The sequence below is a fragment of the Rhinichthys klamathensis genome, unplaced genomic scaffold, assembly GCF_029890125.1.
Source record: "Rhinichthys klamathensis goyatoka isolate OS25496 unplaced genomic scaffold, OSU_Roscu_1.1 h1tg000603l_1, whole genome shotgun sequence".
In the NCBI taxonomy this organism is placed as follows: domain Eukaryota; kingdom Metazoa; phylum Chordata; class Actinopteri; order Cypriniformes; family Leuciscidae; genus Rhinichthys; species Rhinichthys klamathensis.
In genome coordinates, this window is record NW_026607058.1 from 1,497,970 (window position 1) to 1,523,820 (window position 25,851).

The following is a 25,851-nucleotide window of genomic DNA, read 5'->3' on the forward strand; positions in this document are numbered from 1 at the left end:
AACCAGCAGATTTATCATAGTTGTCATGAGATTGCTAAACCAAATATGGTGAAAAGACACTTTCAAGCATAATATTTACATTAAACCGGCGATGCTGATAAAAACGTCTTTGGCTTTCTGCCTCTCACATGTTTGTGGTCATTCTGGTAAAGAAAGTGAAATTGTTTAAACAGTCCAAATATCATCAAGTTCATCTTTACAATTAAGCTAAAAAAAAGCCTGTTTCCTTTCTATTACTAGAAAAATAACAGGGACTGCAAATTTGTAAGCTACCAATTAATGAAGCATGTCATAAGTTGACCACTTTAACCAGCAGTGAGTTAGTCTTCTTGGTTTTAACATCATCTATTTTTTCACACTTTTAACTATAATGTTGGGTTATTATCGTTTTCCTGTATCTCAAACAGAAGATAATGGTGCTAGTGACGCCAAGGTCATGGGTCAAAGCAAGAACTTATAAAATACAAATGTGTACCTTGAATGTAATGCGTATAGCTTTGGATAAAAGCATCTGCCAAATGCATGAATGTAACTGTAAATGTACCTTGGTGCTGCTAACTTGTAAATATGCAAATACTCAAACCACTGATAGTTATATTACTTTAGGTGAAGCAAATACTCAAACCACTGATAGTTATATTACTTTAGGTGAAGCAAATACTCAAAGTAATATAACTATCAGAACTGCAACATATTAAAATTACAATAGTCTGTCCTCACTGATGTAAGTGACACCAGAGATTCAAATGAGAGAGATGCAAAACAGAAAACGTGACATGACTCACTCAACATCAACATCAGTGGAAAATTTACATGCATTTTATCTATGTATCCAAAATAAAAGTTTGTGTTTACATAATATGTGTGTGTACTGTGTATAACTATTTTGTATATGCAAATGTACACATGCATGTATATATATTTTAATTATTTATATATATATATATATATATATATATATATATATAGTAGCCTATACATGCAAATATTTCTTAAATATATACTGTACATGCATATGTGTGTATTTATATATACAAAATAATTATACACAGTACACTACACACACATATATTATGCAAACACAAACTTTTATTAATCCCGATATGTCACAGCACATGAAAACTGCAATGAAAAAGTGCCACATAATATGAAGCAATAATCCATTTAATTAAACTTTTACATGGTAACAATAAAAGTATTTAGTATACAGACACTATGCCAAAACTGGTGCACTGTTTTAGATCCCACCACGCTTCTAGCATGCAGAACAAATATGTGAATTAGGATCGAATGCAATAACCACTAGAGAAATGACACATACATACAGTCAGAACATCTACTTTTCCATGCACCTTTTCTTCACATAAACCACTCTTGTTTCACATATACATCACATCTGTGAAGATGTTTCAGTTATCTGGTTTTAATCCAGATGTCTAAACTGTCCATACGTACGGTATGATAACACACGATACATCTGCAGTTCATCAGCCTTAAAGGAATTTGTGCAGAAATATTGTCTGTCGTGAGAGAGAGAGAGAGAGAGAGAGAGAGAGAGAGAGAGAGAGAGAGAGAGAGAGAGAGAGAGAGAGAGAGAGAGAGAGAGAGAGAGAGAGAGAGAGGTTAAGATTCAGATTAAACAAAGATAAACCCAGAGAAAAGGAAAGTTTAGAAAATCTTTTGGACAGTCTAGCTTCTCCTTCAGAGGGGCTACACTACAGAACTCTCTCCCAATTGGATTCAAACTGCAGAACAATATTAACATCTTTACCAGAGAGCTCAAACAGTGGCTTAAATCGGGCCAAAGTTGTTCTCATGTGTAAAATGTGCCTTGTCTTGTTTAACAATGTGTTTTTAGCCAATATGGACAGGTGTTGAAAATTAGCACATGTGCTATAACACTTTATGCATCTGGTTCGTCCAATGTTATTACTATATCCATATTAAATAAATAAATAAAAAATACTATATGGATATTTTTTACAGGTTTTATCATAGTTTTTGTCCAACTCCATTGACTTGACTTAAAAATTACGATAAAACCTGTTGGAAAGCATCTTTTGCAGCGATTTTTGTGTGAGCATATCAGTGAACACCCCTGACCACTCGGTGAGTTTAACGTCTTTGTAAACTAAAGTTTAATGCGTTTTAGGAAGGATTGTTTCTGTGCACCTATGCAACCATTGTGGAGGTGGGGGGGAAATTTCTCAGGACAGCAGCATGTGTCCAAATTTCAATCTTAACCGTTCTATTTCATCAGAAACGATCTTAAAACAGGGCTTTAAGTGTAAAATACCCAACTTGTCCTTTAAGATGGCACTCCTGTCTTAATATTTTTCATAAGTGTTTCCCTTTTGTTTTGTTTTAGGAGAATTCTAGAGAAAATGGACCTGCTGGGGAAGGTGACTCATGCAGGACAAAAAAAATGGAACAACTTAAAAAATATATATAAGTTTGACAGATATTTTGTTTAAATGTATTGTGTCGTTGTTGTTTGTTTGTTGTTGTTGTTGTTGTTAACAGGCATGCTTTATTTGCTCTGCCTCAGGATTGCAAGTGTCCTGGGACAGGTGAGGGTGTGAGTGGGAAACCCACTGCTGAACTCCGCCCTGGTTTGTCCTCATGGATGAGGTGTTGGGACAGAGCCACTCCACCAACCCCCCGTCCTAATCGCCTCCATCCCTGAGGAGACACCAGGGTCGAGTTCAGCAGTGTGTGACCAAGAAGAGGACGAGCCAGCAGCATCAGCACAAGCACAAGCACCAGAAGCACCAGCATCATCTACAAAGTGCTCATTCAGTTCCTGAGAAACTCCAGACTGATCTGAGACCAGCGCTGGCTCATGTCCCACGAGCTCTCTCACGACCTCTCAGTCTGCCGGAGCCGTGAACGTAGGTTGTACAGTTTCGATCCCTGAAGAAGCCAATGGAGGAGTGATCCAGCGCTCAGATTTAACCCTCTGGGGACCAAGGGTTTTTTGAGGCCCTTGGGATGTTTTGACATGCACTGACATTTGTGCTTTTTTCAGTTATTTATAAACATGTTAATGGCAACGGTGTAAATTCACTCTATATAGCACAAACGGGGCTACCATAATCTTTGAGCAACATGTATTTACATGTTTGTATTTTTGAGAGAATATTATTTATGCATGGTTATTGAAAAACTTAAAAATAAAAGTTTCTGAAATAAGGCCACAAAACACATATTGATTATTTCTTCACAAGACTTTTGAAAATTGTATCACATAGTCTAGAATATTTGCTCCAAAACTATGTGAGAATCATCCTGACTACTCATTCAGATAAGTCAATAAAGTATTTTAGAATGTGTATGACGTGTTTAGTGTGAGAAAGCTTTATGCAGGGAGGCGTGATCTCTCATTAATATGTATGGCATTTCACACCTGAGAAAGACAAAGACCCTCCCCATAATGGCCCTATTAGGTGCTATCAGGCCCCATTACGAGGAGCCTTGCACAAAGAATGAGGAGATTTAAAAAAGAATGGCTTTTAGATTGTTTGGATTTATTTACAACACAACATAATCCAAAGATACCCAACAAAGGACTGGTTTCTGGTTAAAATTGCTTTTTAATTATATATATACACACACACACACACACTGCTTAGAATAAGTGAAAACACCCATGCTAAAGTTGACTAAAAAGAGGAATAAAAAATCCTAATGCCTTAATTAAAAAAATGTGGAAAACTCCAACCTTTAGGGAAATGAATAATGTCCCTGAATTCTTTGTGAATGAATAATGTATCGCAAATAATTAAATGTTCTTCTTTAAAATACAGGGTGCATACTCTGGAAACTTCTATCACACACCCTTCACCATATAGACATGATTTTATTTCAGTTCAAAGTTAGAGTTGGAAACATCTTGAAAAGAAAATAGTCTTTTTCCATAAATGTTTTAGTTTGATCATACATATTTCAAAGTTGAGGATTCATTATTTTCATATAGCTTGCATTGGAACAAACATCTTAGTTGATTAGTTTATTGACAAAACATAAGCTTATTTGATGTCTTTATTTTGAAGCTTATTTTAAGCTTATTTGATGCTTATTTGATTTGAAAAACTTTATCCAAAACTAGTCAAAGAAATGTTATTTTATTTCGTCTGTAAGTGCGTATCCCCAGCAAACATTGGTCCGACGGCAACGTCGTGTCTCTGGCCAAAAATAGTTGCGGACAGGACGTCATAAATCGGTAAAAAATGTAACACAGAACATTTCCTAAAAATGCATTCAGATACATTTGTACATGTCTACAGTTGCATGTATAATTGTTATTTTAACTTTTAGCTCGTGTAGTTATGTTTAGTGTATCGGGTGAGAGGACGTCACCTGGCGACGTCTTTTACACGTGCATTTATAGTCCATCATGACCCTCTATGAAATCCTTGTTAAATATGCAAAAGCTGCGCTTAATCCTCGCATGGTTAATACTGCAATAATTAATGTAGTTGCCCATGAAGTTTTTAAGAGGTTGTGAAGAAGACGTCCACTGGCGTCCTTTACACGTCTAGTCAGGCTGTGAATACTATACGTCCACTGGCGTCTTTTGCACGTCTAGTCTAGCAAGACAGAAAAAAATTATCAGGATTTATAATTCTTTATAAAATACACGATTTATATACAAATGAATATATTTTTACTTTATCTTGTTTTTATAAATTATAATCACAAAATGCACAGTATAGTCAAGTGATTGCAAAGCCACTGCATTTTAGTCATTATTTTAACCTGTTGTACCTACGGTGGCCGAGACAGCTCAACGCGCTGCAACTGAAGCAAACACATGCAAATAGAGAAAAACGTGTGCAAATAGAAAAAAACGCATGCAAATAAAAAAAAACACATGCAAATAGAAAAACACGCGTGTAAATAGAAAAAAACACCAGCAAATTAAAAAAAACATCTTCATCAGTTTCACAACACACGTGTGCTCCAAATAAGGAAACGCGCTGCAAAAGTTCACAACACAACCAAATACAGAAAACGCGCTGCAAATAACACAGACCACAACGGAAATGTTTCCAGGGGAACCAAATAAGTGACGGACCCGGCTGAGACGTGCTTATTGCTCGTGAGCTTCCCTATGCCATACTCCCTTCGAAGGGCAGATTGCAGAGCCCTTTTGGAGTGAGCAAGGCTCTAGTGTGCTGTTAGGCAGCCGTGTGGAACGCACTTGATGAAGGGAGCAACTAAAGACAACGTGGGATGTTCCCATGACAACGCAGCACGGTGTCCATCAGCTGGTCTTACGACAGAAATATGATGCTGTTAACATAACGGATGCAAATACATTTTTATTTTTATTTTACAAAAAAAGCTTTTAAAATATGCGTTATATATCTGTGTCTCAACTTTAAAATGTTGGACCCTACATTACCTAACATTTCTTACGAAACTTTTCTTTATGAAAATGTAATAACATGAAACAATTTGTACAGTGTAACTGGTGTATAGATAAATATCTTTCCTTCATGTTTTTCTTCTTTATCTTTTTTATTTATTTATTTTAGTTTCCAGCTCATTGTTCTTTTCTCATTTGTATTCTGATGACATTGAACATATTGTTAATACATTTTTTACATTGTATACAAGTTGTATGTCATAAAAAATTTAATCTCTGTATGTTTTGCACAAACAAATAAATAAATAAACAAATAAATAAAGTATAATTTTAAGCTGTAAGCACCAGCACGCATAGATTTATGGATATATTTACTGTCTATGTATCTATGCCAGCACGTCCCAGCCGGGTTCGTCACTTATTTGGTTCCCCTGGAAACCTTTCCGTTGTGCTCTGTGTTATTTGCAGCGCGTTTATGTATTTGGTGGTGTTGTGAGTATTTGGAGCACACGTGTGTTGTGAAACTGATGAAGATGTTTTCTTAATTTGCAGGTGTTTTTTTTATTTGCACGCGTTTTTTTCTATTTGCATGCGTTTTATTTTATTTGCATGTGTTTTTTTCTATTTGCACACGTTGTTTTCTATTTGCATGTGTTTTCTTCTATTTGCATGCGTTTTCTTCAGTTGCAGCGCGTTGAGCTCTCTCGGCCACCGTATGTACCTGATGTATTCGTTGTTATTTTTTTATGGAATGTATATACATGTAAAACAGAAATATACCCGGTCACCATTTATGTCTGAGTTGGATGTAATTACCCAAACCCTCTGCCCAAACCATAAACTGTGCTGCCAAGATGTAGTAACAAAAGATCTCGCGATATTACAAAATCCTGCGATGGGATTATCTCGCGAGATGTTAACGCGTTCTCCCCATAGATTCTGGAACTGTTGGGTAAGTACATTTTGTATTAGATTAACGTGCTTGAGTTTTACTTGTGTGACATGATTGAACCGAAAGAAATTATGCCCACATTGTCAACTGAAATTTACTGAGTTTGGCTAAAATTAGCCAGTAGGCTAAAAGTAACTTTGAACGTATACAACAACGGTAACGTTATACCAAGTATATTGTTTAATGATACAGTCATTACTGTCACTTATTAATGTAGCCTTTTGAGAGTTTCTTTCAGAAAGTAATGGAATGAAATGTTTAGCTGGATTTTAACATGTATGTTTTCAGTAACTGCTTTAAAAATAAAAGCAGAACATATTTTATACAATAAAATAAAATGTAATGCATGTTGATTACCTTTTTCTAATGTGTCATTCATGATTCATTCATCTTGTTCCATGTTTTTTTTTTTTAATTTAGCTGTAGACCATAAAAATATTTTGAAAATAAGCGCATATCATTTACCTCAAATTTTAATTTTATAATAATTTTATTTATTTAAATATATATATATTCTCTTCCCTTAGATGCTGTGAAGAGGTGGAGCCCAAATGCTACAGACTCTGAAATTGATGCAGCAATGGCAGAACACCTGAAACACGCTCCAGGAACAGCTGGGGGATACAAAAACTGAGCCAAACAATGAGTTTTTAAACGGATAGTTTCCCCAAAAATGAAAATTGTCATCATTTACTCAACCTCATGTTTCAAACCTGTATACCTTTCTTCATTGAATTTTCATTTTTGGGTGAACTATCCCTTTATATAATAATTCAGTATTTTGTAATTGGTATTTTAGTTTGGTTAACAAATGTTAAACATTGAAAAAATATTAAGATACATTTTGGCTGTTCAAGATCAATAAAATGTGCTAAATCAGAACATGCTTCTTTTTTTCTTATGTCCACAAATAATGTGTTCTTGTTTGTGATGTACACGTGATTAAAACGTTTTATTGACGGTCAGGTCTGACTAGACCAATTTTGGACCTTTTTAGAACCTTTGTCAAGATGTGTAAACCTCAAGACTTGATTGCCTTTCACGATGTTACACAATATGTGTGTGATTATTTTAAATGCAGGCTTATATACACTTAAATTATGCAGCAACACATTTAAACACACAAATGACGACGCATTTAGACGTCCAGGGACGCGCTGAAGAGACGTGAAATTCACGGCCAGAAGAGACGTGGAATTCACGGCCAGATGACGTCAAAGACGTCGGTTCAACTTTCATTTTGGAACTATTTTTCAACCATGACGGGACGTGTCGGACGGACGTCTTTTCAACGGTCATTACACGTCCAAATGTTTGCTGGGTCTGTGCGTTCATTCATTCACACACACACACACACACACACACACACACACACACACACACACACACACACACACACACACACACACACAGAAACATGATTCACAAAACAGTAGGCTATGCTATTTTTCCGTTTACAGACACTAACGTTATTCTATATCGCGATTAGAACAGAGCACAAAACACTTACACTTCTCAGCTGAATCTGTTGCTCCTCCTCGAAGTGAAACCAGCACTTGTTCTGTGGTAAATGTCCCAGGATTATTCCTCATAGCCGCGCAAGACGAATCTTAATCTGACTAAAAAATATAGTGCGTTTACAGCATTTGCCTGGGGGCGTTTATCTATTTTGCAAATGGCCTCAACACATTATCTTATGAATAGCGCGCTCTGCGAGTGGGTGTGAACAAATTAACGATAATGAGCTGAGACAGGAGAAACTGTACTTCTCTTTAGTTTCAGACAGATTACATTGCAGGAGAATATTTGTTTTAAATGTGAATTGTTTTATTTAAAAGTAGAAATTTAAAGCGTTCTTTAGACGTATGTTTCATGTTTGTGTGATAAGTATTAGCGGAGTTTCCGTTTATTTTCCAGACATGTTTCAGAAAGATTTTTGCGGAGACAGAGTGAGCTGAAAGCGCACCCTGTTTATTTTATTTATTTAAAAAAAAACACAAGGTTTTGATGTTAATGTGAGTGTACACAAAAAAAGAAGACCCTCTATAGTTTATAATCATGTATTGAGTTTATTTATATGACCATAAATTACGGAGTATTTTAAGTCTATGTTGCTGCTATGTGAAAAAAAAACAGCAAAACGCGCGGGCGCGTTCTTGGTCCCCAGAGGGTTAATAAAAAAAATCTTAATTTGTGTTCTGAAGATGAACGAACGTCTTACGGGGTTGAACAACATGAGGGAGAGTAATTACTGAGAGAGTTTTCGCTTTGGGGTGAAGTAACCCTTTAAATAAGCTGAGACTTACAAGGTAATGAGACACAGGTGGATGCAATCAGGGATGATGAGTCCGGGCAGGGAGTTATGGGAAATGTAGTTTGTGAGGGAATGACGAGTCTGATGTGGAGTGCCCTCTGGTGGCTCTCAAGGGCACTCCAGCTGGTGACCGTAACATGGACCATCTCGCTTTCAGGGGGTCCTTGTACACAACACAATTACACACATTACACACTAAAAGAAACAAAAAACACACATAACTCAACAAATCGACAAACACTCAACACTCAGATTAAAAACTGATTAATACTGTTTTAGAGGGTTTAATACATAATACATGATAATGTAGAGTAGACTAACATGATGTGCTTAAAGGAGAACTCCGGCGCAAAATGAATCTTTGGTCTAATAAAACATTGGTATAGTCAACCGTTCTCTGAGATTTGTTTTCATGATAATCGAATGTAAAGAGTTTTATCTCTAAAAGCTGTTTAGCGTATAACGCTAGTAATGGGGGCATATAATAAGTAAAAAGAAATCGCTAGTTTATACCACTAACAAGACTCAAAATAGCCCCACACGAACACAGTAACATAATGAAGGTCCCTACATGCAAAACGAAGCATTGAGAACTTTGTAAGTGTACAGACCGTTTAATAAGAAGATAAAGATAAAGACAGTCCACTTCGTGTATACAGACAGGAGCCATCTTTGGAAAACAGTCTCGACTAATCAAACCACGAACGACGTGCTAAGACAGCTGAACTGTATGAAGTTCAGTGAACTTCTGAACTGTATAAATGGCGTTCGTGGTTTGATTAGTCGAGACTGTTTTCCAAAGATGGCTCCTGTCTGTATACACGAAGTGGACTGTCTTTATCTTTATCTTCTTATTAAACGGTCTGTACACTTACAAAGTTCTCAATGCTTCGTTCTCAAAGTTCTCCTTTAAAATGATCACTACCCAAACATTTAAATACACGCAACATGTAATATATAAATAATTTAATATAAAATTGTATTGTACTATAAAAATAAAGATTTCTATAAGGAAACTGGGTAGAATTATTTCCCATAAATTTAAAGAATTGAATGACTTAATATATAAATAATAACAACATACATTCTGTTGGCTAATGATTTCCAGGATAAAATGCTAAAGAGGGAATATTGTATTCCCTATTTAGCATTTTATCCTGGAAATCATTAGCCATGCTGAACTAGTTTCTAAAACATGATTTGCATGGCTTATTTTTCCATGAAGGCAACGCCTATACTCACAGTATTATATGTTGAGAGGATGAGAGTTGCACTCAGCTCCTTTAGAAAAATAATACCATGGCTGACAACACTTCTTCAAACTTGACTATCTGCACACATGGCAACACGGTAGAGCGGTACATGTACCCGACGGCTTACTCAATATTCTTCATCATTGGATTTCCAGCGAACTGTTTGTCTCTGTACGTGGCCTGTGTTCTGGTGAAGAAAGGCAATAATTTGGCGGTTTATCTGATTAACTTGTGTGTCGGAGATCTGCTGTATATTCTAACTCTGCCCGTCTGGATCCCGATGGCACTCGGGCAGGCGGTGAGTGACAGTCTGTGCAGTGTTATTGCGGTGGTCATGTTCAACAGCTTCTACGTCGGCTCCGGGTTTCTGTGCTGCATCTCGATGGATCGATATTTAGCCATAGTGTTCCCGCTGCATTTCATACGGGTGCGAGAGGTCAGAACCGCCGTGATGGTGAGCGTCATCGTATGGCTGGTGGAGATTACGATTCATCTCAGTCTTCTGGAGTACACATATGCCATCAGGACCTTTTCTGTCAGTCGAATGTGCGAGGAGCCAGAGATGATGACCAAAGCTGCTGCCAACACGGCCATCACACGAGCCGTCCTGGGGTTTCTCATTCCTGTGCTCATTATGACCTTCTGCTTCATGGAGATCATCAGGGCGCTGAATAAGAGCACATCTACTGTGGTCAGCGAACGGAGAAAGATCTGCTTTCTACTTCTGTTTCTTCTGTTCACCTACTTGGTGGCTTTTACCCCGTTTCAGGTGGTGATGTTCATCAGAGGACTATTGGAGCCCGGAGACTGCAGTGTGGCGCAAAATCTGAGAGGGGTTTACATGGTGTTTGTGGCCACCACGACAATAAACAGCGTTTTAGATCCCATCATTTATTGTCTCATAAGTGACAGTGCCAAAACTGAAATGAAAAACCTTTTCAAGTGCTGTGGGAAACAATTCAGCAAGATTTATTCATCTGTGGTGAAACCCTGAGTTTATAATAACACTGGAAGACTGCAAATATACTGTATATGAATGTCTTGACACACGCATTTGTTAGTATTCACAATGCTTATATACAGTAGCAGCCAAAAGTTTGGACACAAGTTTTATGTTACTCATGATTTTAACCCTGTAAAGCCTGACGCGTGAAAATCATAAGAAAGAAAAATATTTTCAAAGGTTAAAAGTGAGCTGAATAAAGACAAGTTTGCATATGTGTTTTTTGTTCAGGTTTTTATGGCACATAGAGTATGATAAAGTGAAGTAAGGAGGGGGGACTCAAACTGAGCAAAAATAGGGAATTTGGTGCAGATGCTGATATTTATATGGACATAAAGATGAAATTATTTACATATCAATAAGATCTTTATAACAGTATAACAGACTACTGACAAAAAATGCATATAAATATCAGTCGTCACTAGTAAGATGATATTTAAATGCTTAGTTTTATGATCAAATCTCTGTAGTTTTAAAACATAATGCAATGCAATACAATGATGATTGAGATTTGAACAAATAAACCTTCCTCAAAAGCCTGATGATCATATTTGAGACTCACAATTGAGATTTTTTTTTTTTAAATGTGTGAATAATCAAGTCAAATGAAGTTGCTTCCGTCCAGTAAGTGTTGATCTTGAAATATTACAAACAATATCAAAGTTATTCTTATGTTTACTTGATAAAAATGAAAATCTGTAAAGATTTCACAGCAAAAAGACATGTAAACCATGAGCTTGAAGGTGGACGTTTGTACAATTACAAAACACATGTAGTAGATTGAGTGCAACAGGTTTTTATTTTCAGTTTTGATCATATTATTGATAGAAATTTGTCTATCAAATATGATACAGGGTTGAACCTAAAGGCTTCTGCTATATAGTTTGCGGACAAATATAAAATTGCGCATGCGTGTGAACTGTTAAGAAGTGGAAAATAGTCATAATAAAAATGAGCAGGTGTGTCCAAACTCTTGAGTGCTGGATTTCTGTGCATTTGTTTGGTGTGTGTGTTTGTTTTCAGAGAGAAAAAGGCTTCTGTGAAATAGATCTTATCCATTTCACCGCACGCAAACCCACCATCAAAACATCGTCTGTGTTTTCTGAGATTTGTCTGACTCCACACGAGCATTCAGCGGATACACAAAACCCCTGTCATCAAAACAAGTGAATTAAATGTATTATTTATTGTCATATATTGTTGCTTCACTCTCTTTCTTCCAAGCCAAAGAACACAAACAAGGGGGAGTTTATCATAATGATCACGCTGCTCTATTGAAAGATCTCTATATAAAATGACACCATATTGATCAATTGATTTGAATTAGAATATTTGGTAACACTTTAGTTTAGGGTCCAATTCCCAGTATTACTAGTTGCTTATTGGCATGCATTTTACTGGTGTTACGGATGCAGACACAGGAGAGGAAGAATGATGGTGAATGGTGAGTTTATTGATAAAGGTGCAGGGATGAGGTGAACAGGGAAAGCCCAAAGGGTGATCGAGGAAGGCGCTGGAGACAGGGAGATGAGTCACATAACACAAACCAACAAACAAGGTCGGACAAGGAACTGTGGAGAGGAGTGTGTGTTTATAGCGGACGTAATGAGGGTGATGATGAGATGCAGGGGAGTGTGATGAGGAACCAGGATGGATGCTGGGAAGTGTAGTGAAGAGGATGGTGACTAGGGTGAACATATTAATGCCTAATTCTGCATGACCATATTCTACACCCTTTAATCCTACCCCATACCTTAAAAACTACCTTACTAACTATTAATAAGCAGTAATTATGAGTTTATTAACGCAAAAGGTTGTTAATAGTTAGCCTGGTTCAGCCAGACTCTCGTACATTTCATTTGTACAGAGAGTCTGGCCTCTCTCCATTGAGAAACGTTTACTTCCTTGTAGGCGGGTTCTCTGTTAAAGTTCAAAACTATTGGATCTGCCCAGTCACTCAGGATCTGCCATAGCCAATCGCTAACATGTGGTCGTGACGTATGTCATGCACCGAAACCGGCCGGAACAACAAGTCCGAATGATCAGAGGATTATGTTTACAATAAGATGTCTGTCAATGAGAGATGCAGGTTTTGTTCATCTAGGACCAATAGGCTTTATGCACAGCTGCACTACTTCCTGAACTTCAGCCAGCTCCTTTGTTTCCTGTCTGCCATTATTGGACAAACTGATTAATCCAGGTGTGCCTGATTATTGTTACTGAGGCCAGGCACACCTGGATTAATCAGTTTGTCCAATAATGGCAGACAGGAAACAAAGGAGCTGGCTGAAATTCAGGAAGTAGTGCAGCTGTGCATAAAGCCAATTATTAATTCGAAATGTATATTTGAAAGTAAGGACAGTGATGTATTCATTCAACTGTCGAAGCTGGGTCTAATCATTAAAAATGCGCCGCTGCGGTCGTTTCGGATCTGCCGCAAATGCTGTACAGTGAATGATCTGACTCTATCTGCAGATGTGTAATAAACAACAATTTTTCATATTATGTCTTATTGTTTATTAATTACCTTAATTAATTATGGTCTTCAAAGTATGTGTTTGTACATTTTTATTTATGACATTAAAAACATTAGTCTAAAAAAGAAGAGATGTCACGTGCTAGGTTATAGCAAAAAATGATAATTTCCACCAGCTGTCCCTGGACAGGTTGATGTTATACTTGCAAAAATTCATAAAATATATACAGAATAATACATGGAAGCATTACTTCACTCACATCATAAAAAACACTCTACTTCAGGAAACTATCACTCACTCATTCACAGTTTACATCATTCATATCACAGTCATTCAGTGCGTACAGGTTTGCTTTGATAATAACCCCTTGTTTGGTCAGGCGTGTAAATGTACTATAGTTTGTACATAAGATAATTTCGTTTGGAAGAGTGTTCCAAAGGCTCGCTGCTGTATAAGAGAACGATTGTTGACCATATGTGGTTCTACGTCTCGGGACGCTGCGCTCTCCTCTGACTGTCGACCGTGTCTCTAGAAATTCTCTCTGAATTTAGTGAGACAAATTTTCTCAAAGGGGGAGCAGCGATGTTATGGATAATTTTAAATAAAGCAGAAATTTGATTATATTTAATGAGGTTTTCAAAACTCAAAATGTTATATTTACTTTGTACTTTACAATGGTGGTACTGGCGAGGTTTTTTATTATGAATTTTCATAGCTCTTTTATATAATGATTCAAGTCATTTTAACGATGTTTTACACGCCTGAGACCAACTAGACATGCAAAACAGTAGATGTGGAACAATCATAGTATTGAGATATATATTTGAGGCTTCCGTAGTTAATGAGTTTCTAATATGTTTATAGTTCATCAAATTAAATTTCAATTTATTACCATTTTTTTATGTGACTTTTAAAACTGAGATTCGAATCAAGTACTAGACCTAAATATTTTGTTTCATTTACATTTAAATTTTTTTGTCCATTTACTTGAATTTAAAGTCCAGTCGTACAGAGACTAGACTACTCAATCTCATTATCAAAATTACAAACAGTAATCCAAAAATAACAACATGAGTGACTAAAAGACTTAGGCTATATTTGCAGTAAACAAATGACAAATCATGTTTCAGGAAGGCAGGATGTGTTCACTGCAATGACACTTCTTGAGTGTTTTGTGGTTTCTGTCCACTGAAAGTAAAACTACGGTAAGTACAAGGAAGTGATGTTTGCCACTCTTGCTTCCTCTCATGTGAAGCAGATTGTTGCAATGTGCAGTTCCTTCGATTATATCTTTGCAAATATTTATATCATATTTTGTCATAAAAACAGATTCCTGAATTGCTGCACTTATGGTGAGTAGATTTGATCTGAAATATTCAGCACATGGGCTTTTGATGCCGTTGAAACACTTTTGGTTTTCAAAAGGTTTGGTTGGTTGATTTCTAGTGAAAATATTGTATAATAATGTATAGCTGTTGTATATATTGTACACAGTTTTGTCCTTAATATTATGAGTCAGTATATAAATCTGCTTAAAAGGGACGTTTCACTCAAAACTAAAGATCTTTCATTGTTTAATCGCCCACATATGGCTCGTATGACTTTCTTCTGTGGAGCACAAATGCAGATCATATAATAATTTTATTCAACAAGTATGCATTAAATTGATCAAAAGTGATATTAAAGACATTTATAACGTTACAAAAGATTTCTATTCAACTTTTTTAATAAACTTTCTGTCAAAAAAACGTATAAATCATAACCATTTTCATTTTATTTAATTTTTTTCCAGGATTCTTTGATGAATTGAACATTCTGTTGTAATAATATTTCACAATATTATTTTTGCTCAAACAAATGCAGCCTCAGTGACATGAGACTTTAAAAAAACATTAAATAATCTTTATTATTCCAAACTTTTGACCAGTAGTGTTTATTACTCGCATAACTATCATATGATTTTGGTGTCTTCTGACCGTTTTCAATGTCACTGTATATAAAAGAGCAGCATAAAAAGAGCACAGAAGATCTTTTGGGTTTGAAACGATCCTGAATAAACTACAATTTTGTGTGAACTGTTCAGTTAATAGTTGCTATCCTACTGTCAGGTAAAGCTATCACATAACAAAATAACGATGTTTTTATCCCTCCTCATACAAACTAGCTGTCTTGAGATGAATGTAACGGAGAGATGGACGAACTCCTCCAGCGTGAACGATTCGGACTGCCGCCCGTCTGAGAAGCAAGAACAGAAGGTATTCGTCGCGTTGCACTTGGCTGTGATCCTGATCGGCATCCCGTCCAACGTCTTCTTCCTATTTGTGTCATACCGGCTCATCCGTCTGAAGAACGAGTTGGGCGTTTATCTGTTTAATCTGGCTCTCTCGGACCTCTTGTTTATCACGTGTTTGCCCGTGTGGATTCAGTTCGCTCTCCACGACACGTGGATTTACGGAAAGACCGCATGTGTCGTGTGTGTTTTCCTGCTCTTCACAAACTTCTACACCAGCACCGTACTTCTCAGCTGCATCGCTGTGGATCGCTACTTAGCCATCGTTCACCCGCTACAGTTTTGCGAGTTTAGAAAGCGCAGGATTGCAGTCGGCGTGAGCATTGCCGGTTGGATTTTTAGCGTCGTATTCAATGCAATCACTGTGGATCCAGATAGTGTCTACGAAGATAAGGAGGATTATTCAATCTGCTTGGACCTATTTCCTTTGCCACATCTGCAAAAACGGGTCAACGTCGCTCGTTTTGTCGTAGGTTTCCTCATTCCTGCATTGGTGGTGGGTTTCTGTTATTGGCAGATCTATTCAGACATAAAGAAAAACCGAACTCTGGGGTCGATGGAGCGCCGGCATGTGTTCAAGCTTCTCGGAGGCATTTTGCTGACTCTTTACTTGTGTTTCGGGCCTGTGCACATCATGATGGTTTTGAGGGTTTTGCTGGAGGATTGTCCGTATCCCAACTGGCTCTTCATCGGATATAAGGCCAGCGTCTTCCTCTCTACGCTCAACTGCCTTGCCGATCCGCTCCTGTACGGCTTAACGAGCAGAACGGGTCAAACCAGTGCTTCAAACTTGTTACTCGTCTTCAGGAGAATATGGAAGAAAGAGGAGCAAAGAGAACCGCAAAACAACCAAATCCTTGGAACTGGAATGGATTCCAATCACAAAAGCCCTATTTACTGTACATCTGAATTACAGTTGTGATTGGATCAAGCTGATGTTTATATATGCTATAGTGTTTTTAAAAAAGAACGGGACTGAAACCAAGGAGTGAAATGAAAGGAAGACTTATACAGTCAAACCAAAATGTATTCAGACACCTTCAACATTTCTCACATTATCACAGTTTATTCGCTATCGTTTAGAAAATGGTGATAAAATATGACAAGAGTTATCAAATCAGTTGATATTTCACTGGTTGTGTCCATCCTTCTGTTAGATTTAACAGAATTAGAATTAGAATTACACAATTATAATACCAATATAGGTCAACCAATTACCAAGCAATGCTTCATGTTGTTCAGTCTGTGGTGTAAAAAGGTCACATTAGCAATTAAAGACAAAAATAATGTATAGTCCCAAATTTTCATAATTTTTACTGGTAGTCTAGTCACTGTATAAAGAATTTTTGCTCTCCTCACTTACACAAATGAACTATAATGTCCTACAACCACTAGTAAAAAATATTTAAACTTTCATTCAAACACAAAAACTGATCTATGAACTGACTGTCAACGTCAAGACAACTTACGATAATCCTTGCTTTTTTGAGAAATGAGAACAGCATTTCATCATAACTTCCTGTCTGTTAAATAATGCAGTAGGTAACGCACTTCCCCCGAAATACCTGTGAGCTTTCATTTGTACTCCCCCGTCTTCACTAATACTTTGCACAAAATATTATTTTGAGTGTGGTATCTATACAAGGTTGCATCCAACAATGCCTTTTTCATTGTTTTTCAATGGTATTATTGACTTTTTCAATAATACCATTAAACTAATCTCCTATACGAATGAGTACTGTTTTTGTCATATTTAATGCATGCATGCATACATACATGCAAACACATTTATATATTGCACTATTACCATTCAAAGGTTTGGAATCTGTAAGATTTTTGTAACAAAGAAGTCTTTAACAATGTAAAAGGCTTTACTGTCACTTTCTGTCAGTTTCACTGTCAGTTTCTTTTTAAAAAAAATCTTTTTGAGAACATTTTGTCCCCATAGTATACGGTACACCAGGCCACACACACACACACACACACACACACACACACACACACACACACACACACACACCTCAACAGAAAGGGGAAGAGTTCATTCAGGAAGTACCAAACCACAGTCTAAAATTAAACAAATGTTCTCCTTTTAAATGATCTGTTCTTACACTTGATTATGGTTTTAAATGATTGTAAATAGTACATTTATGCTAAAATGTATACCATAGTATTCTGACAATTCTTTTTAAAATTACATTTATCTCACCTAAATGTTTGCTCACTCATTGTATTTGTGTTCTAACAATGGGGTAATTTTATTGCTCAAGAGTTTACATAACATGGGGAAGGTTGAATTGTTGAATTGAAAAAGTAGCACAAAGAAATACAATAGAATAAAGAGAGTTTGAGGATAGGTCTAACACTAGTATTCAGGTACTCGGCTACTACAGAAACTGAATAAAAAATAATCTAATGTAAAATAACACTGGATAGTCTCATGAATTAAATACACAGGCTATGAATCCTGATTCCTTACAATTAAAGCTATCTTTTGCTACTTTATCAACATTAATGACATACACAAGGGGCTTTCGCATCGGAGGAACCTTTTCATTACAAGCGTAAAAATATATCGAGTCACAATATATCGCAATACAAAAACGCATCAATATATATTGTGAATAGTGACAATATTTATTGTGTATAGTTCACAAAATAAATATTACCGTGTGAGGAAAAAATTCAAGTTTACAGAGTTTTAGTGTCTGTACTACATCAAACTTCTATATATATATATATATATATGTTGAATTTAATTTATAATAATGCAATGGGGGAATATTTATGTCCTGATAATGGCAAATTTCTTCTGTTACCAGTAAAAAGTGGTGTACATTATTTTAGACGAATATCCTTGCACTCCTTCACTGACTAGATATATGTAAAAATATCTAGTCAGTGATGAAGTGCAAGGATAGGCCTATTTGTCTAAAATAATTCAGAATCATGAATATTGTTATTCTGTAAGTCTCTATTGTCCTGTGCTTTGGGTTTCCAGTACCAAGTCCAAGTCTATTCATTTACATACACAATGTAATACCAAATTTAGCATTTTAATCAACAGTACATTTTTTGTTAACCTTTTTATCGCAATAATATCGTATCATGAGTTCAGTGTCGTGATATGTATCGAATCGTGACATGAGGGAATCGGTACACCCATACTTTTCATAGATCCTAGAACTATTGGCGGAAATACCCGGATTTTGTCGTGTTTGAACCATAGACTGTAAAAAAATATGGACGTAGTGTCCATGACGTCACCCGTAGGTTTCTGAAGAGCGTTTTTAAAGTGGGCGGGGCCAGCCGTCGCCATTTTGGCAGCGCGTCACCTCTCGTCACTACTGGATAAAATAAAATGGGCAAAGAGGCGGGACGTGGGTGGAGCTGAGGTGCTAATGCTATGCTACTGGCCTCGCACTAAAGTGACAGCTGATTAAAGAATAAAAGCCAATAGTTCATGTTTTTGCCCTTCGAAATATTATAATAGTTAAAAGACGTAACTAAAAGTGAGACTGTGTATGATGTATTGTTATTCTGCTGTAAAAATGTATTATCATGCAGTAACTTACAATATTGCTCTAAACTTGTGGGTGTGACAGTGATTCATGCGCATACATGTCAGTCAGCATGGCATCGCACGTCAAGTTCGTAAAGAGCTTTATTCAGTCCATTTTGGCCGCCTCTCAATTTCTCAAATGGGTTAAACCAAAGATATTACCTCAGAAGTTCAAGTAAATGCACTAGAAATCCGCACTCATTCGAGGGTGTGCATCTAAGTTACTGCATGGACGGAGAGAAAGCATGACACCTGCAGGATTTTATCTGACGGTACTTTTTATTTAACACTAAAAAGTTAAACAAGCATATCTGTTCCGTGAGAGCATTAGTACCGCATAACGAGTGTGGTCTCTATATCTATAGACGTTTTTAGCAAAGAAATTGTCAGACATCCATTAACGTTGGTGCATGCGAGGAAAACAACTGGAAATACAGCGCCTCTCCATTCCAGTCTATGCTCCATTCTTGACAACGACGGAATCCAACGGCGTGGGCGAAGGTATAATGCGTGTATTAAATTGTATGAAATAATCCCGAAAAAAGCACAAACACGGCAGAGATGGCAAACAGCAGCTGCTGAGAGCTGAGAGTGACGTTAACAGACAGCAGACAAACGGCCGCAATCCGCCTGTCACTCAAGTGGCCACGCCCTTAATTATGCAGGCTTAATATAATTTAAACGGATGAGTTGTAAAAAAATTCACCCCCCTCACAGTTGTCATGAAGGGCAAAATAAGCTATAAAGACCAAAACCACTTTTTGCTCCAGGCTGTAAACATGTTTTTTTCTGCTGTAAGTTGGGCATTTTAACATGGGTGAGATACAGATTTGACTCACTTCTGCCTCCAGCCTCAAGCTTCTTTCTCTTTCTGACTGAAGACAGTGACAGGGGTAATTCCAGCGTTATGGATGTGACATTTGAATTCATAATGAGAGGTGAAATGTCTCAGAAAAAAAAAAATTCTTACAATATTTAAATTGGAAATGCATATTCTCAGAGCACCCAATCTGGGGAATTGACAGGCAAAATATGTTTTCCTAAAATATATTTAAGCACCCCCAAAAAAGGAAAATATGCATGCGTTATGGATGTGACGGGAAATGACAGAGTTTTTGGTAATACTGTTCGATTTCCTTTAAAGTCTGTGAACTTTTAAATCCAATGTATAAATATTGCTATCCACATGATGAAGGGGTCTTAGCTGAACATAAAAATATCAATATATTTTTTTTTATGAAGTGTATTATGAGGAAAAACCAACGTTATGGATGTGACAAAACCCCTGTGGATGTGACGCGTCTGAAATACATAGAATCTGTTTGGAAAATCAACAATCAAACATGGCACTTTTGTTGACGCATAATGGCTGTGTTTTCACATTAAGAAGACTGTCTGAAATGATTCTGTTCAGTTATGAGACGCGCTCAAGTTTACGTGTTGCAAGTGATCGCACCTCCATGCTATATTTGCTTATTAATTAAATCCAGGCAATTGGTTGATGAAACTTTGATTTAAAATTAAGTTACAATTTATACAAAACGAAATTCACTTTAAATAAAGTCTTTCTACAAAACAAAACTTGAAATGAAGTGGCCAAAATCATTTCTGTCTTGAAACAGATCACAACAGTCATATGCATGATTTAATATGAAGCATCCGTAACGGTCACGTCCGTAACGCATTATTATGGTTGTTCAGAGGAAAGTAGTGAGATGAATTGTTTATCCTAATAAGCATAAACATAATTTAGCTTTGTAAATGAAGTTTCAAGTTATTTGCATTTATAATTGTCATATTAAATAAACTAAACCTTTAAAACGTTATTGACGTGACAGTGCACTGAAGCGTCAAGACCTCTTTATTATAGCCCTTATAAATTCAACAGGCAGTGCTGTTATGACCAAATTAGTATATTTATTTCTCAGGCATGCCTCCATCTTTCTGCAAAATGCTTACTGTTAAAATAAAGTTTAAAAAGGGGGGTCTTTGATACCTTTTTTTGAAAGCATGAAATATGGCTGGTTGAAAATGTAATTTAAGCATTGTTGCTCACCTCATATCTGGTGGATAAACAAGGCAATTTTCTTAAAATTTTTGTTAAAGCACATTAATACAGTATATTACAGACCTAAATGGATAACTTAAAAAGGGTTTTGTTCTTTTGATTAAAACTTTATTTTTTCATGGTAAAGATGACCTTTGCATGGAATTGCCCACAGCAAATAGCAAGTTTCCAGTCTTGCTAAAGAAAACAATGACTAACTACTTTTTCTTTCTTCTTTTTTTTGTAAAAACTGTGGTTAACATGATAAATTCATTTATAGGTCAGCATTTTGATTACATCAATGTTGTTGGAGTGTGTCTTGTCATATAATTTCAACACACAATACAAACTGATACTTATCTGAAAAAGAAATGACGCGTTTTAACACAATCTTCCGCTTTCTTATTCTCATCCAGTAAACCAAATCCTTCATCATCAGCATCTCTACTGACTTTGAAACCTCTCCACCCACATCGATCAGGTCCGTGTTGGAAACATGATCATGAGGTAGATGCTCTCGGCTCGCTCTGTTGTATAGTGGACTGTAAACGTGTCCCTGAGTTCACTAGCGGTGCTTTTATTGATGGACGTAAATCAGATTCCTAGTTCCTCTATGGAGACGATTTCAATACCCTCTTGCCCTTGTGTTGCCCTTCGTGATCTGTAACCTGGTTAAAAACCCTTCAGAGAATCTTTATCCTCCATCAATAAACCACTAAAACCCTGTCAGGTTCCTACACGCGCCTTGAGATCGAACACTGTAAAAAAGGCTTTTTCGAAGATGTACATAAAACAAAGATTATTGGAGTAGGTATATTTTACAAGAAAATACTATTTCAGGGTTTCTACTCTCATTCTATGTGTTACTTTGTAATTGTTTGAGATTTTTCTGAGTGAAAATATTCCCATTTTCTCTGTAAAACAGAATTATTGCAATCTAATTGACATATTTAGATTAGGTAACACTTTACAAGATCTCATTAGTTAACATTATTTTAAAAAATATATATATATATTTTTTTTTTACTTGTACTATTATTACGATAGTATTTTTCCTCACAGCGTAACAAGACGACGTAGAGTACATTAAAGGTACAATATGTAAGAATTTTGTAATAAAATATCCAAAAATCACTTGCACAGTGTGATATATATTTACTGCAGTTGTGTACTTACAATATCCCAAAAGTCTCCAAAGATTTTTTTATTTCAGAGAAATTCCAATTTTAAATAAGTGCCCGTCACGGAAAAAAAATGTCGCCTGTCAATGACGCAATATCCGCGCTATCCTCGGTTTCCGTTCGTACTGCCATAGCCATGACGTAACCATGGCGACAGACGTGGACAACTGCGTAGTGCGTAACGTTTAGCGGCATGCAGTTCTTGTTTCTTTCAAACATTGACCATGGCAAGCAGACTTTGGGACAAACAAGGAGAACTAAAATGAGGATCAATATCAGCGTGGCGTTTTTGAGATGCCGAGAGCTCCACGTCCGCGACTAACTTGGACTCGACAGAGCTTCACGAGTCACGACTTGACAGCTTTATTAGACAGGTGAGCAAATGTACATAAAACAAATCAATGTTATATAACCAGGGAACTACACTAACATTTTCCACTGGTGGCACTTGCGCTACTAACTTTTTCAGTTACTAGCGCAAAACATGATTTGGTCGCACAAATTATTTATATAGTAAGCCGCTCTGGATAATAATGACCAATAGTGAAACTGTATTGCATACAGATGTGCTTTTTATTTTACTCTCCATCTTTTAAAACACATGCCTTCTTGTTTTCTTTAAAAATGGTTGGGATAGATTTACTGCAATAGAAAATACAGTAGCCTACACAATAAAGTGCTAAATTAATTTCTTTTGGATTTCACCATGCTATGGTTGGCACAGATGGGCAGACTTCTGAACTCTTAAGGAAAAGTAAAATAAATATAATATGTCATTGTGAAGCTTCAATGATTCGTGTTTGAATTGTTTTGACGCAGTTACAAATTTGGACAGTCCTGCAATTGAAGGCCCACAGAATTTACAGTAGGGCTGCACGATATTGGTAAAAAAATGACATTGCGATATTTGATTTTTCTGCGATATATATTGCGATATAAAAACAATTTCACCAGATGACTTGAATAGCTCTACTTGGAAAGAATGAATCATTCTAGAATGACTCTTGAGTTCAGTGTTGGACAGATCAGTTGTTATTTTAACCATTCATTAAAGTGAATCGGTTCAAAGGAGTCAGTTCGCGAATCGGACGTGTCATTAACGGACCACGGCACACGTTGTGTGATTATCCAGGCAGTTTAGGACATCGCACAAGATTTGTCTCAACACAGAAAACATTTCATCACCAGATAGATTTTTTGTTTTGTTTATTGAAAGAGTGGTTTATGCCATCTGAATGTGTGGAAAGCTTTTCAGAGAAGATGAGGCAACGTTATTTTAGCACAATTCACAACCAGTGGTAGTTCAGAAAAAAAAAAACTTCGGTCTTCCGACCTTTTACCATCGTGTATTCTCAAAGATATTCAGTCAACTCAATTCATTATTATGAGCGAGGGAGGGAGAGAGAGCGCGCGCGCGACTGGGGCTTTCACTCTCTCTGCTCGTTCTCTCAGTTAAACAAGCACGAATCCGCGAAGCCAACTTGATGTGTTGAATGCTCAGAGCGCGTTATAAAACGTATTCTTAAAATACACATTTCTGTTTTAATAAATGCTCATAGTAAATCATAGCATATTGCCTAAAACATTAGGTAGGTACAAAAATAATCAAACGGTGATACATTTGCGACCCATTAAAAATTAGGGTCGCAATGGCATTTCAAAAGGTCGCATATGCGACCATTTTGGTCGCAGTGTAGTTCCCTGATAACGTTAGCTCAACATGATGAAATGTTAGAATATGGTCAGTGTGTTATTCTAATGTTGATCTAGCTTACTGATAGTTTCGTATAGCAAACGAACTAACACGTAGTATAACATTATAACTTTCAACACACATTTAAATGCCGTTTAGTGTGATAGTGTAACGTTAGACCGAGTGAAGCAGCGCTGCGTTACCTCACAAGTTTAATTCGTCTAATAAACTGACCTGTGTGAGTAATCCAGCACTTGCGGGTAGTTCGGTAGAATTAAATGTCTTTATTTCTTTATATCCGCGGGACTCGCGTGTGATATCTGCCTCTTTAGCAATCGCGACCTGCTTCATACCACTGTAATGTTAAAAACATGAATGTTTGCACTCATCCATAAACATTATTAGATCCATCAGCTTGACAGCAAGTGAGTCCCATCATTCAGCTCATCACTGCGTCATCAACCTACGCCTTTTGTTGTTGTTGGAAACTGCGCCCTCTTGTGGTGAAAAAACCTACATATTGTGCCTTTAAGCTGATTAAACTTGATGTGTTTTATCGAGTTGATGTGGAAGTTCACAGGTTTGCATGGATTGCCTCAGATCATTTGTGTATTGTGTTTGAATAGCGCACGCTCTCCGTGGGCGTGGTCACATTAGCAGATAATGAGCTGCGAGAACGATAATGAGAATGACTGACATCTCTCTCTTTTCATACAGATTACATAAACAGAGAATATTTGTTTTTTATATAAATTACTTCATTTAAAAGAAGATAATTCAAGCTTCATAAAGACATTTCTCTAGTGCCTGCCTGCCTGTGTGACTGAGTATTCACTGAGTTACAGTTAATTTTCGGACGCGTTTCAGAATGGACTTCACTGACAGAGAGAAGGCAGAACTAGCACCATGTTTATTTTCTTTATTTGGTGAAAAGCACAACACTTTGTTTTTATTGTGAGTATACACAAAAAAAAATAGACACTTACAGGATCGAATGATGTACAGTACAACACTTATAGTTATATGTAAGATCAAAATCAACGTCTAATCTAAACGTGAAAATGAAACGAAGTTACCTCAAATAAAAGAAAAAAAAGAAAAGACGCCGATAAGTATTTGGCAACGCTGCCAAAGATGACAATCTTTTTTACGGCTACTGTTGGGGAAACAGACAGGAACAGTAGTGTGCTACTACTTGCATGTTTCAAGTGATAAGCCATATTTGAGGTCGATGAATGATAGGCGAATCAATGTTTGGTTTTCCTGCCGTTAACGATCTGTCCATCACAGCCTAATGATCAGTCCATGACATCATCCCTTCGCCAATTCCTGTTGAGTTTTTTTTTCTGCAACTAATAAAATTCTGGTCAACTAAGCCTCTTCTAGTCTGTTAGTATAAAGCCCTATAAATAATATTAAAAACTTTTGATTTTAATATTAGTAAATTTCAAAATTGATATTAACTGTAAGATTAATAGGCTAAATGCTTTAGAATTATTTTTCATTCACTAATGTAGTAGTTAACTAATATAATGATGTAAAATATAATGTTTTAATGATATAAAAACAATGTTTTCTTAAGTATCTCCGACTCTAGCAGCACAGACGTCTACACACACCTCCTCAATGACTGTCTGATGCAAACCACACAAGTCTCATCAGATAAACACAACCCTAAATGGCAGTAAAAACAAACTGAAGCAAAGTC

The 25,851-nt window shown here is 36.6% G+C and overlaps 2 protein-coding genes across 2 annotated transcripts; both read left to right on the forward strand.

The window, feature by feature from the left end:
* Positions 1–1,863: 1,863 nt before the first annotated feature.
* Positions 1,864–10,978, forward strand: LOC130075803 (ovarian cancer G-protein coupled receptor 1-like). Its single transcript, XM_056240567.1, has 3 exons — positions 1,864–1,871; positions 2,369–2,402; positions 9,925–10,978. The coding sequence occupies exons 1-3, from the start codon at positions 1,864–1,866 to the stop codon at positions 10,882–10,884; spliced, it is 1,002 nt and encodes a 333-aa protein (XP_056096542.1). The 3' UTR covers positions 10,885–10,978.
* A 3,609-nt stretch (positions 10,979–14,587) lies between these two features.
* Positions 14,588–16,666, forward strand: LOC130075767 (psychosine receptor-like). The gene is made up of 2 exons (XM_056240534.1): positions 14,588–14,722; positions 15,535–16,666. Exon 2 carries the CDS (start codon positions 15,545–15,547, stop codon positions 16,580–16,582), a length of 1,038 nt encoding a protein of 345 aa, XP_056096509.1. The 5' UTR covers positions 14,588–14,722; positions 15,535–15,544; the 3' UTR covers positions 16,583–16,666.
* Positions 16,667–25,851: the final 9,185 nt, after the last annotated feature.

Excerpts from the sequence above, each read along its gene's own strand:
- LOC130075803 (XM_056240567.1), top strand. Across the intron at positions 2,403-9,924 it reads AAATGGACCTGCTGGGGAAG|AAAAATAATACCATGGCTGA; the intron begins GTGACTCATGCA and ends CAGCTCCTTTAG.
- LOC130075767 (XM_056240534.1), top strand. The coding sequence starts at position 15,545 with ATGAATGTAACGGAGAGATGGACGAACTCCTCCAGCGTGAACGATTCG.